This window comes from Pongo pygmaeus, chromosome 6 (assembly GCF_028885625.2).
Source record: "Pongo pygmaeus isolate AG05252 chromosome 6, NHGRI_mPonPyg2-v2.0_pri, whole genome shotgun sequence".
Lineage (NCBI taxonomy): Eukaryota > Metazoa > Chordata > Mammalia > Primates > Hominidae > Pongo > Pongo pygmaeus.
In genome coordinates, this window is record NC_072379.2 from 154,913,037 (window position 1) to 154,927,377 (window position 14,341).

At 39.1% G+C, this 14,341-nt stretch overlaps 1 protein-coding gene across 19 annotated transcripts in view; it reads left to right on the forward strand.

Annotated features, from left to right (window-relative positions):
• Positions 1-14,341, forward strand: part of RBM33 (RNA binding motif protein 33) — a 137,483-nt gene that overhangs the window by 90,222 nt on the left and 32,920 nt on the right. For 18 of the 19 annotated variants that reach the window (XM_063668041.1, XM_063668043.1, XM_063668044.1 and 15 more), the window contains 5 exons: positions 3,216-3,348; positions 3,748-4,091; positions 5,402-5,710; positions 7,504-7,791; positions 10,659-11,300. In XM_063668041.1, coding sequence (XP_063524111.1) covers positions 3,216-3,348; positions 3,748-4,091; positions 5,402-5,710; positions 7,504-7,791; positions 10,659-11,300 — 1,716 coding nt within the window. The remainder of the gene's footprint in view (positions 1-3,215; positions 3,349-3,747; positions 4,092-5,401; positions 5,711-7,503; positions 7,792-10,658; positions 11,301-14,341) is intronic. The other variant, XM_063668037.1, reaches the window with a different exon arrangement.

Here is a 14,341-nt window from a genome sequence, read left to right on the forward strand (position 1 = left end):
TCATAGTTTCCAGAGGTGTTATTAATTTCATATTTGTAAGCTAAAATGTCATACCCATTTTTCATTTGAAGAGTTTGCATTTGAGTGATTTTTACTTTTCACAACTATTATCTTGTTTCAGGCTGTGATATTATCTCTTTTTGGTGTCTCAGTGACATCATTTTGATCTATATGTTTTACATTTCTCAATGCAAATTCTTCTAGTGAATCTTACTGGTTCCTTTTGTATTTATCTGTTTGAAACCCCTCCCATGTGCCTCCTCCCCCGAAAGAAGTGTAGTCAAGTGTGCATTGAAACAGCTTAAGGAAACAGGCTGATTAATTGGAAAAGGATTTTTATTCAGAACCACCATTGCTAATTTGCGTGGGTTGGAAACAGTGTGATCAGTCAAACCTCTCTGCAAGCAGAGGCGGGCAGTTGTTTCTTTTATTCTGTGTCATTCCGAGAAGCATCATTTAAACGTTTTTTTGAAATAATGCAGAACCTTGATTGCGAATTTATTGTCATTCAGAAAGTTTTGAAGATTATTTTAAAATATGTTTTGAAATGCTTGCACAGCTACTCTGCAACTTACGATGGGGTTACATTAGGATGAGGCCGCTGTAAGTTGCAAACATCGTAAGTTGGACCATTGTAAGTCAGGAACTGTCTGTATATGTCAGAATCATATTGATATACAAAACTAAAGATGGAATGCTAATGCTATACTTTATAAATAGAACATTTAAGTTACCTGGAGGAATACAATATTATTTTGGAGGAGATATATTTATGCTCACACCATGGGTTTCATTGACTTCAAACAAAAGATGAAAATATTTTTAAAACAAGAGGAAACAACTTTGGCAGTGGGAGAAAGCAGGCAAGCTCATTGAAACTCCTCATGCAGATGTAGTAAGTAACAGTATGTAACGGCCTGTGCTATTAGAAGTAATTTTTCTAGCATATTATTAGCAAAGTAAATATATTAAATATTCAAGAATATTGGCCAGGTGTTGTGGCTCATGCCTGTAATCCAAGTACTTCAGGAGGCTGAGGTGGAAGAATCATTTGAGCCCAAGCGTTCGAGACCAACCTGGGCAACATAGCAAGACTCTGCCTCTACAAAAAAATTAGCTGGATGTGGTGTCATGCTCTGTAAATCCTAGCTACTCAGGAGGCTGAGGTGGAAGGATCCCTTGAGCCAAGGAGTTTGAGGCTACAATGAGCTGATTGCGCCACTGCACTCCAGCCTGGGTAACAGAGCAAGACCCTATCTCTCTCTCTCTCTCCCTCTCAAAAAAGAGATCCATATCAAAGCATTATATCAGTGAATTTTCAAATTATCATTATGATAAAGTATACACATTTATTAGGGGTAAAAGACCATGTGTATGATATGTATTCTCACTTACAAATATATTCCTCAGTTACTGACACTTATTGGGTTCATTGTGTCTTAATTGAAGTCTTTATCTAGAGAAGTGACACTCCCTAATGTCAGGCAATAGTATGCTGTGGATTTCCTTGTTTCACCTAAAGTCAAAAGCTACGAGATTTTCAGCTTTGGAGTTTCTGTTGTACATGTTTCAATAAGTGCCTAAAGTTTATGTTTTTATAAAGATATAATATTTGTGTGTTAAACATTTCTTTATTATTTTGTAGCCAACAATCTTAAGGGTTTGTGGTGTTTATACTAGTGTTCATTTTGTCTATTCTGTCAGTGCCATGGGTGGAACAGCCTTTTGCAGGGAGAAGGAAGGGAAATGCACTGTGGAAGAGCATTTTCAGTGTTAGAAAATGTTGTTGCATTTAGAGGGAACAGTGAATTAGTAATAAAATGATAGGCCAAGGCATTGGGATTGCAAGTTTGTGAGAAAGAAGAGTGATACTTAAAAGTTGTGAAATATTGACTCAGTTTCAAAGAACAAGGTGCTATTAAATGAAAATTATTTTGATGATAGTTAATAGTTAATTACTTCTTTTTGGAGCAGTGAAAAGTGGTGAACATTTCTTTACCTTTATGCTGCTGCTTAGGTCAATACGGTGGTTTACAAAAATCTCCATGAATACCTGAAAGGCCAACTGGAAAATGAAGTGATTTTAATTTGTCTCTGAAGAGTTCTAGTAACATGTAGTTTTTGAAAAATGTTAATCTGTAAGAATTTGCTTAAAATTTTTTTATCCAAAGGACTCTGTGTACTATTTTTTCTGTAGTAATTTGGTTTCTTAAACATTTCACATTTTTCCGTTAAGTCAGGAATTGCTGATTGAATTTCTTTTTCTTTTAAAGTGAAGCAGCTTCATAGCTGCAGCTTACAGTCCTGTTAAATAGCAAAGATGAGCATCTTTAAAAAGATAAATGTCATGACATTTAGTGTTTTGGATTAATGGGAAATAGGCCAATAATTGCATGGATTTTAATAAGCTTAAAAATAGTATTCTTGCATTATAATGACATTAAAACATTGACTTAATTTCTAGTTGCGTTTTGATTTTTGATCATTTAATATGGCAGAATCCCCTGTTGTGTAACACTTAGTTTTTATGTTAATATGTGTGGTCATGTCCTGTGTAAGGATGTTTTGGTTAATGGTGGACTGCATAGACAGCAGTGTTTCCATGAGATTATAATAGTGTATTTTATTGTAACCTTTTCTAGAGTTGGATATGTTTACATCCACAGATACTTAGCATTGTGTGACAGTTGCCTACAGTATTCAGTACAGTAAAATGCTACCCTGGTATGTAGCCTTGGAGCTACTAATGTGTACTATACAGGCTAGGTGTGTAGAAAGCGCTACCATCTAGGTGCGTGTGTGTGTGTGTGTGTGTGTGATTACAATACACTCTGTGGTGTTCACATGATAGAATCGCCTAAGGATACGTGTCAGAATGTATCCTGTCTTAAGAATGCCTGACTCTGCATGTGTGCGTGCCTGTGTGTGTGTGTGTGTGTGTGTGTGAGTGAGAGATTACAATACACTCTGTGGTGTTCGCATGATGGAATCACCTAAGGATGCGTGTCAGAATGTATCCTCTCATTAAGGATGCATGACTGTGTGTGTGTATGTGTGTGTGTGTGTGTGTGTGTGTATGGAAAGAGAAAGACAATGACTGTTAGGAGACACGTTACTTGACGTTTTTGAGGAAAACTTGGAACCAGGTCTATATTTCTAAAAATTACATACCATTTTTCTGTCCTTCACCCTGTTTCTCTGTTGTTGTTCTTTAGGGCCCTCCAGAATTTCCACAGCATACACCTGGACCTGTTCCCAACAGTTTCAGCCAGCCCCCACGACTCCCTCTCCAGGACCAGTGGAGAGCCCCACCCCCGCCCCAGGAGCGAGACCCTTTCTTCTTAGGAGGTACAGAAAGAGTGAGTGGTGTGGAGTAACAACAGAAGCTGCGTTGGGTGATGTGCCCAAACACATTTATTTTGTAAACTGAATTGAATTCCGAGTTGGAGATGTTAGGAATGCCAGGTTTTTGTACCCTAGCAGTTCTGCCTATCATTTCAGGTGCTAAAATTAGACATTGTTGGTATCTGAAATGGGAACATCTCATATAAAAGAGGAATTTGTGTATAGAAAGTGACAAATGAAGCAATCTAGAAATAAGAGGCAAAATCTGGAATTGTTTCCAAACATTCATAACCTGTTAACACTTGTGACTTTTGTCCACAGTAGGATAGTGCTTCAGACTGCTTTTCTGAGAAGCACGTGGTCTTTTTAACCTGAAGTTAATGATGTTGTGTTACCTTTCAGTTTCAGGTGAACCAAGATTCCCGAGCCATCTTTTTCTGGAACAGCGAAGTCCCCCTCCACCACCACCGCCTCCTACCCTTCTTAACAGTAGCCATCCTGTTCCCACTCAGAGTCCTCTACCATTCACTCAGCCAGGACCAGCATTTAATCAGCAAGGACAGCAGCCAGTGTTCCCAAGAGAGCGGCCCGTACGACCAGCCCTGCAGCCTCCAGGTCCGGTGGGGATTCTGCACTTTAGCCAGCCTGGGTCGGCAACCACACGGCCCTTCATTCCTCCTAGACAGCCGTTTCTGCCAGGCCCAGGACAGCCGTTTCTGCCCACACACGCACAGCCCAACCTGCAGGTAATGCATCCTGAGCGAACCTCCAGGGAAAAAATGTGTAGCTTCGAGGCTTTGTGTTTCATAAAGTTTCAAATTTTTATTTGAGCCTACTAATTTGTGGTTATTTAAAGAATAGAGTATTAGTCTTAAATGTACTGTTTGTTAAAGACCACTTTTTTCGACAGTGTTGCTTATCTCAATACAAGAAAAAAATGGGAAAATGTCATTTTTTGGGAATTGAAAAATGCTACTTATTAGAATTTTTTAAAGGGTATACTACTAATAAAATTAGGACATGTTTTGCTAATACATTTGCTCATCTGTATAAAATTTCATGAGAGGTTTACCAGTGGAAATACTTGGTCAAATTATATTCCTGCAGTAGACAGTTTTGAAAGGAGTCTTTGCATGGAGGGAAGATGATGTTGCTGTTCACTGGTTATTTGAAGGCCTTGAGTGCCCTCTGCCGACCGGCTTCTGCTTCATGGGTTTTCACTGGTTATTTGAAGGCCTTGAGTGCCCTCTGCCCATCGGCTTCTGCTTCATGGGTTGACATGTGTCTGTAACATCTTTCTTACCAAGTGTATATTTCTTCTTGTATTGTAGGGTTACTATTAAAATACATAGCGATGGTAAACTTGAATCAGCTATTTAAAAATACATGGAATACGTATCTAAGCCAAAAACGGAAAATGAGTATTATCTAGGGTGTTAAAGGAAGATAAAATGTTAAGAATTTCTCTTTTTATTAAAAAAATGCAATTAATACATCCCCATTGCAGAAATTTTCAAGTATATATAAGAAAGGAAATTAAATACTCCTGTTACTTAGAAACAATTCAGGAGCTTTTTTTTTTGTCTTTTTTTTAAATGCACATCTTCTCGCCACCTGCTTTTTTCCCTCCAGTGTAACATATCATTTGATCTTTTCGTGTCAGTGAGTTGGTTTTGATGCCATCGTTTAAGAGTGCTGTATGTGGTTCCCTTTCATGCTATCTGTGTGGTTGCATGTGTGTTTACTGGTTTCAGTACTTTAGCATCGTAGTGCTACAGGGAACATACTTTAGAGTTATGAGTTTGTCTGCATACCTAGTTTTCCTTAGGACAATTCAATCCTAGAATTACTGGATTAAATATAAAATTTAAGGTAATAGCTTCTGGTTTATTACTGCATTTAAGACAGTATTACCTTCATCAGTAAGTCTAAAATGAAGTTTTGGTACCGCTGAAAGTTCCTTTCTTGTGTTGAGGTTTTATAGGAAATGATTGAAGTGATTATGCCCGGTGTAACCATTTATGAACTGTTGTTTCTCTTTCTTTGGAAATGGAAGGGGCCGTTGCATCCTCCATTGCCCCCTCCGCATCAGCCTCAGCCTCAGCAACCTCAGCAACAGCCCCCGCCACAGCACCAGCCTCCGCACCAGCCCCCACACCAGCCCCCGCCTCAGCACCAGCCCCCACCCCAGCACCCACCGCAGCACCCGCCACAGCACCAGCACCACCACCACCATCACCTGTCCGTCCCGCCCCCTCCTTTGATGCCGATGTCTCAGCCACAGTTCCGGCCTCACGTACAGACCGCTCAGCCTCAGGCCAGCAGCAGCCGGATGCAGTGCCCCCAGCGCCAGGGGCTCCGGCATGTAAGTGTCAAGGGGTGTCTTCCCTGTGTCTTCCTGGGAGGCCTTTTAACTTACAGGACTTGAGGGGCATAATCTGTAGGTTAGAATATTTTCCAATTCTGATTTCTGTTTATAAAACTTGTAGTACATGGTTCTGAAGTGAATCCATGTTTTAAAAAACACTCAGGTGATTTGTTTTCTTGACTACAAGAATTGATAAGATACTCCTTTTGTGTCTCAAAGACTGTGTTAATATTTACTTAAGCATCTTTCTTATATCTAGATATTTCTATAGCAATAGACAGGAATTAATAGACACGTAACTTTAGAAAATACTTTTGGGTGGTAGTCACTTTCCCTTTACCAGTGGCTTATTTTTTGATGTATAGATTATCTCTGTCTTTTTGGTCTCTGAATAAATACATAAATGAATTCAGGAAAAATACATTGACTGTTCTGTTGCCAGGTACTACTCTAGGCCTGGAAATACAGCAGTGAACAGAAGAGACAAATTCTTTTCCTTCAAGGAGCTTATACTCAGTCGAGGGAGATTAGCATACATTTATTTGTGGGGTTGTGTTCTCAAGCACCATCAGTAAATGTGTGACTTGTCATGCATTAAAAGAAACTGGGAAACAATGTATTGCTCTGAAAATAAAAGGCCACAGTCATTGCCCTTGTCCTCCATTAAATACATATAAGAAGCTTTTGTAATTTGGTTTTTAGGAAAGAGAGACCCAGTGTGGCTAGTGGTCAGGGTTTTTTGCCTCCATTAAATATATATAAGAGGCTTTTGTAATTTGGCTTTTAGGAAAGAGAGACAATGTGGCTAGTGGTCAGTGGTCAGGGCTCTTGCCTCCATTAAATATATATGAGACTTTGTAATTTGGTTTTTAGAAAAAGAGACATAGTGTGGCTAGTGGTCAGCGGTCAGGGTTCTCGCCTGTCAGTTTTCTTTTAGTATGGTCTCCTTTTCACCCTTGAACTTCAGGCATGTCACTTAGCTGCTTGGAATCTCAGTTTTCCTGATATTTGCCTCTTTCTTTCTTAAAGTAAACATTGCAGCTAAAGTGATGTGAACAGTAAGAAAGGATTTCTAAATCTGAGAAGAGAGTGCTTTATAACCTGGGTTTCATTTGTTAGAATAATGGTAGGCTATTCTCATGACCCTTGTGCACTGGGATATTTGACCTGCGTGACCTCGGAGATCCCCCTGCTTCCCCCCTCCCCTCTTCCAGCTCTCTTGTGTTCTGTTGGCCTCCTCCAGGTGTTGGTTCTCTCTTAAGAATCCCCAGGATGAATATGACTAAGCATTTCCTCTCGAGTAAAACATTCTGGCACCTTTCTTCTCCCGGGGGTCATGTTTCTTAGGACATTGACCTGATGCTTGATTCTTTCCTTGTTCCAGCTTAAATTTAAGTGACTAGGTAAAATATTAGCATGTGAATCTGGTTGATCTCTGGTGGCAGATAGAGTGGTTTTTTGGCTGTCTGAATTCTTTTAAAACTGTCAGTCCCTTTACTGAAGCACCTGCTAAAGATCAGCCTGGTGTGATTTCTATGAAGAGGAGCCTCTCTCTAGGCAAGTATGACAGCTTTACCAATGGAAGTTGTTAACATTAGGATGAGGCATGCTGCCATGGATCAGGTGACATTTTCTATATGAGAAAAAGAGTATGAGAAAAGTATCTGCTCCCCAAAAGAAGTCATTTACTAATTAGAATGATTCATTGTGTTTTTATTTAATAATGTGCCTTTTAATGTTCCTTCTGCCAAGTTTCCACTTACAATTAGAATCTTTCTTTTTGTGAAAAGAATACAACTTCTCAGAATGTGAGCAAGCGGCCCATGCAGCAAATGCAGCCCACTGCGCCAAGGAACAGCAATTTGCGTGAATTACCCATAGCGCCATCACATGTGATAGAAATGAGCAGCAGCCGCTGCTCTGCCACACCCTCAGCGCAAGTGAAACCTATCGTCAGCGCATCACCACCCTTGCGGGCCGTGGCGGGTTCCAGGAGCTCACAGGGAAAGACGGAAGTGAAAGTCAAGCCAGCTAGCCCTGTGTCTCAACCTAAAGAAGAGATAAAAACAGAACCAGAGGTAGGACACTTCTCTTATTAACAAATGTTGGTCTCAAACAAGAAGCCTTAGAATCAACTTGGATGTCTTAGTTCATTCTCACTTAGTAAGTTATTCACAAAATCTTCCCACTTTTTTCAACTGGGTCTTTTTTGTTTTTTTTTTTAACCTAACAGCCATGTTTATTAAAAAAACACTTGTATTCTCACTAGTTTACAAGATTAGATTTTATTTATATATTTGTACAGTTACTGTTCTGTTATATAGAATTGATATATACCAGGGCTTAACAAACTTTTTCTGTAAGGGGCCCAAATATTTTATAAATATTTTAGGCTTTATAGTCCTGACTGTCGTAATTACCCTTCTCCACCATTTTAGCACAAAGGCAATTTAAATATAGTTCTTCCATGAATAGATGTGGCTGCGTTCCAGTAAAACTTTACTTTATAAAACCAGGTGGTGGACCAGATTCAGCCTTGTGGGGTGTCATGTGCTGACACCTGGTGAATCCCATAGGTTTCTGTGACTTTTCTTAATTTACACTATTAACTTCTAGAAGATAGGACCGATTTTCTTGTTGGTCTTTAAGATTTCTGGGGGTTTGCTTTGTGTTGAATTATGATTATATATCTTGTTGCTGTTGTTTCTGATTTTTCAGTAGGCACAGAATGTAGTAAGTGTGAATGATCAATGCAGCTTAGTCTTTACCTGGCTTTAGTTGAGGCCGTCTTCTCCCACAAGCCTCAGTCTCCTCATCTGGTAAAGGAGGGTCGGCCAGGGCGGCCTGTGCTGAAGGCTGGCACCTGGAGGGCGTGTCAGCCTTAGTGAAATGCATGTGGAGCGCTTGAGTTAACTTGTCCAATATCAATGTCATGAAGAATGGCTTTAGAGAAAAATTGAGGCAAGTCATGCTTTCTTAGTTTCATAAAAACCAGTTAACGCTGGTTTTACCTTTTGATCGGTTCATTTTTTTTCAGTCAGATTTTCTTCTGATACATTATTGTAGCAGTTGTAATGTATTGTTTACCAAATTGGAAGTACAAAGTTGAAATATTAACATACAATGAACTCTTATTAGAACACGAGTGACTTTTGGTTTTAAAATCAATATGTGAAAAAATAATGTAGATTTACAAACTGGATCGGAATAGTTTAGAAAGAAGTCTTTGGTAAAAGTTTTATCATACTTCTAGTGTATATAGCCAGCTCCTAACTCAGTATGTGTAACTGATTTGGTTCAGAAAAATGAAGTCACACACTCGTTACTTATATAATAACAGGGCTACCTAATAGGGGAAGTTGCCTTTCAGGCATCCTGCTGGCACATGTGGCAATCAGTTCCTTCCATGATAGTTGATTTAGGCGAACTTCTAAAGGATTCTTCCATGGAGTTATTTCAAAAAGATGCCTTGAGTGAAATGGAACCTGTGGGTCACCGTAGTATAAATGGAATGTCTTGATTTATTTTCTTTTAATTTTCTCTTTCTATATAAAGGGGACCAGGATTATATATATTTTTTTACTTTTTAAAAGAAAGATCTTCTATTTGTTCTGCTTAGCTAAATGTGACTTATTTTCTTATGTTCACCCCTCTTGATGATGATATAATAAAGAGTGGATCTGCGTATCTGGAAGTCTTTCCAGGTGTTTCCGTTGCTGTTCTGAACGCGCTTTAACTCTTTCTTGACTGCACGGGGAGACATTCCGATGACTAGTGATTATTCCTGTGTTTTGAGGCAATGGCCCCTTGGGTCCTGTGAATATGTCCCCGGCCGTCTGCTTCCCCAATGCCCATGTCCCTTGTGTCCACTATCCCCCCGGATGTCATGTCTTGCTCTGTATGCCTACCCGTGTAAACAGCCTCTCACCCACCTTCATTTTCGTGGTTTGAAATCTGCCCTAGATGTGAAATTAGAGAACAGAGGTGGTCGGAATTGCTTCCAGGTTGACAAGTAATCCCTGAGTGAGGGCTGGCACCAGGCACTCAAGCTCCAGGGCACCAGCCGACTCCTCAGCTGTGCTTTTGTCTTAAGTTCCTAATTCTTAAGGTTTATTAAGGGAAAGTAAGATGGTGAAATAGCTGAATTCTACATAGATTAAATCCTGTTACATTCTTTTACACGGGGTCTGTGGATATGGATGATTTTTAAAGAATATTATTATAATTCTTTAAAAATGCTTAACTTTTTATACATTTTCCCTATTGGATGCTTTTTATTGAAAGTTACTGGAGTTTTTCAAAGATTTTTTTGTATCGACTTGCAGAATGGTTTGGAACTTGGAATATTAAAGGCATTCCTTATATACCATTAATATTCCAATACTGCAATTGGCAGCATTTTGATTCTGAGGAGAGTGCATGAGTTCAAGGTCAGAGAGACTGACTTGTGCTGTTCATTATAACCAATTATTCTGTGACAAATGAGTTTGAGATCAGGCTGAAAATTCTGTACGAAAAATCAATAGTTCTCATCAGAGTCTTTCAGGTCATTTACACCCCACCTTTTGTTGGTTTGTCAGAGAAGAGCCAGATAAAACCTGTGTGACAGCAGGCCTCCCTACTGCTGCCATTCCTGTTTGAAACGTATTTTGATATCTTAAATGAATAGTTTAATTGGTTTCAAACTTGTAAATGAGTGGAAATTTACATTATTTCATTTTTAATATTCTGATAAGATTTTCCAAATTAGCTTTAGCTGTGTGGGTTTTTTTCCCCCTCCCCAGAGGAAGGAGTTATACTTAAAGTCTTCAAACAGATTTTGAATGACTTCTTTCAGATACTGAATTTAAGGACTTGCAGTAAATGTGTTCTTGTAATTTGTTGAAATAGACTATGGGCACCTTGCCTGTATAGCAGAGTAAACCGTGTATGTTTTCCATTTTAGTTTCCTGATGAAGATGAGGAAACAAGGTTATATCGCTTAAAGATAGAAGAACAGAAACGCCTAAGAGAAGAAATCCTGAAACAGAAGGAGTTACGGCGGCAGCAGCAGGCTGGTGCCAGGAAGAAGGAGCTGCTGGAGAGACTCGCGCAGCAACAGCAGCAGCTGTATGCTCCCCCACCCCCAGCAGAGCAGGAAGAGCAGGCACTGTCACCATCACCCACCAACGGTAACCCACTGTTGCCCTTTCCAGGTGCACAGGTCAGACAAAATGTGAAAAACAGACTTCTTGTTAAAAACCAGGATGTCAGTATTTCAAACGTTCAGCCCAAAACATCAAATTTTGTACCATCCAGTGCCAACATGCAGTATCAAGGACAACAGATGAAACCACTGAAACATTTGAGACAGACCAGAACAGTTCCTCAAAGTCAGACTCAGCCGCTGCATAAAGTACTCCAGATCAAACCTACAGATGTGGAGGAGCCAGCTGTCCCCCAGACTCCTCGAGTGGCATCCATCCAGGGCCGGCCCCAGGACACAAAGCCTGGCGTGAAAAGGACTGTCACACACAGGACAAACAGTGGTGGTGGAGACGGGCCCCACATCAGCTCCAAGGTCAGGGTGATTAAGCTGTCAGGTGGGGTAAGTTGACAAGTTTTATGAGAGCCTCTTTGAGTCTGTGTATCACATAGAATGTCCTCATTTGCAGAGAATATTTTTGAAGAAAGAATTAAAAGTTACCTCTGTTATAGTCTTGTAACCAATCTCTACCTACTTGAAGTTGGTATAAGAATTGCCGCTTGACAATGGGCATACGTTCTGAGAAATGTGTTGTTAGGCGATTTTGTCATTGTCAAAACATGTAAGAATGTACTTACATACACAGACGGTACAGCCTGCTGCACACCTGGGCTATATGGTGCAGCCTGTTGCTCCCTGGCCACAAGCCCGTGCAGCATGTTACTGTGCTGAATACTATAGGCAGTTGCCACACAATGACGAGTAGTTGTGTGTCGAAATGTATCTAGTGAAGGTACAGTAAAAATACAGCGTCGTAACCTCATGGGACCGCCTTTGCAGGTGTCGCCCATCTGAGCAGAATGTTGTTATGTGGCACATGCTTCAGTTTTCTCTTTTGAGTCTTAATGAAAGGCCAGTGTGACAATCCCTAAATTAGATATTACTCAGTTTTAGCTTCTTATTGTAGGTAATTTGTGATAAAATCATTACGTTTGTTTTGGAAATAAATTTTCCTTTACACAAGTCGTTTGTGGTGTATAGCTTTAGATTCAGTGAGCAGCTGTGGGACGGGGGAGTGGTGGGCAGCGCAGGTGTGCGTCTCATTTTAATCAGCTTTGTCCCAGACTGCTGGACTACTACTTGCTTTCTGTTTTCAGTTTGCCCCATTTGAAAAAAAAAAAAAAAAAGTGTCATAGAATTGAGAATTGAAGTCCTGTGTGCTCTTCCCACATGCTTTCAGAAGTGGAGCATGCCACATTTCTTTCTCTTGCTTTTCATCATTGTCCATATCAGGTCATTTTCAGTCAGGCACAGGAAGTGCAGTTTTCCACTGTAGTTTGGATAAGTTCAGTACTCTAAAATAAAACTAGGCACTGCAGATAGATTTCCATTGCAGAAGATTCTTCCATAAAGAAGTGATCTGTAGAACACTTGCTTCTTTATCTCACCGTATAGTCTTATTAGTTGTGGTAAGTAGCTCTCATCTGTTGTTTTCATGAAAATGAATTCTATAACAAATACTATGGTCTCTGTAATTGCTGTGCACTATAACAGTGCTATTCATTGTATGCAATTTATATTATAAACTGAGGAAGAAAGTAGGAAAGTTGTAAACATAGGCTTCTAGAGTAAACCAGCTAGCAATGAGTGCTTTAAAAGACACAAAAAATATATACAGTAAAAAAAGAAAATAGCTTCTCTCTTTTAGTCCATTTCAGGATGGTAGGACATGTGATCATGTGAAGGAAAACGTTACTTCGTCTCCTTGCTTATGCTTAAGAATAAGTCATTTTGTTAGTTGGTTAATTAGTTGAGATTTAGTGCTTTTATTTCTAGGTTTGTAGAACAAAACTTTAACTTTTTCATGTGCTATAAGAAAATTTTTATAAAATACTGTGATTAGAAGTTCCATATGTAGACTATCCAGTAGGATGCATAATTTCGTTTTATCTGAATCTGTTTTCTCACGTCTATTCACTGTAATTAGAAATGTTGAGAAGAATTGCATTACATAAAATTGTTTTCATGTTATATGAATTTGTTAACTTTAGGTGAGAACTCAAGCACTCATTAGTTTATTCAGTGTTTATGGCCCTTTTGCTTTTGACCTTGTTTTTAAGTGTACTGTGTTAATCAGTGTCTCATTCTTTTACTTGTGTTACAGACTTTTTAAGATGAGTTGTTGGCCATTGTTGGGAATTAGGCCTTTTCCCATAGCAACCAGAACTGGTGCTGTTTGTTACAATGGCCGACGTAGAGGGCTGCATGTACTCTGCACTGGCAGGCTGGGAAGTGAAGGGTCCAGTTTCTACCATCAAAGAGCAGCTTTTATACTCATAAACAGCTTTCCTTTAAAAGAATTTTATCTACATGAATTTTTACTCTTTTTCTCCAATGGAAAAAATTTGTATCAGGTCTAATTCCAAAATCATGCTAATTTTACAATAAATAGGAAAAACAAAGGAATTTTTCATGAAAATAGCTGTCAAACCAGTACTTTGGAACAGCTCTTTATCTTTTACTTCTTAAGTGTTAACTAGCCCACATGTTCGTATCTTAGGGTTTACTCAGTCCCCTCCAATAGCACATTGGCACTTTTGACCTAGCAGGGAAGATGTCTTGTTCGTATTTCTCTGAACCAGAACAAATAGTATTTGCCTAATGGCATTTTTTTTTGTTTTTTTGTGGGTGAGGACTATTTTTAAGAGAACATATTCCTAATGTTGGTTAATTGCAAATTGTGCTTATTTCAGACAATGCAAAAAGGAAACATTTATTTTGGCTTGTGTTTCTGTTCCTGGCTGCTGGAGAGGCATTCTCTGCCTCTGGGGGCTGTGATCTTAATGCTCAGGGACGTTTTCTGCCTGCGAAAATCTTAAGCAGCCAAGGGCTGAGCAGACCTTGGCTGACAGGAGCTTAGCATTTGGGGAGGATTAACTTGTACATAGTACCTATACAGAATATTATTATATACATTTTAGTTTTATGATTACTTATTTAATAAAAACATTTTATTGTTGGTTCGTGTTTCCCGTTTTTTCTAACCTAAATTACCTCCTTCCCTTTTTTCTAATTTAACTAGTGTAACGAAATCTAATGCATTTAATTAAATTATTCTTTGCATTCAGTAGCCTCCTATTCTTCACGTCTCTAGACAGGATAGCAAACTATCTTTGCATAGTGCCATTCAAGAACCTGTGCTCTGGTGGGTGATTGCAGTTAAAATATGTGTCCACAGGATTGTTCACATGTTTATGAAAGCACAGTTTTCTTGCCATTCTTACTATGATATACAACTTAATTAGGTTTCTGTGAGTGTACTCATGTCTGTGAGGCAATTGTGAATCAAATGGAGTTTTCTTCTATGTTTTCCATATGTCATTACTTATAATGAAATAATTTATCATTGGGTTTTATTAAACTGGGTTTTTTGAAAGGTGAGA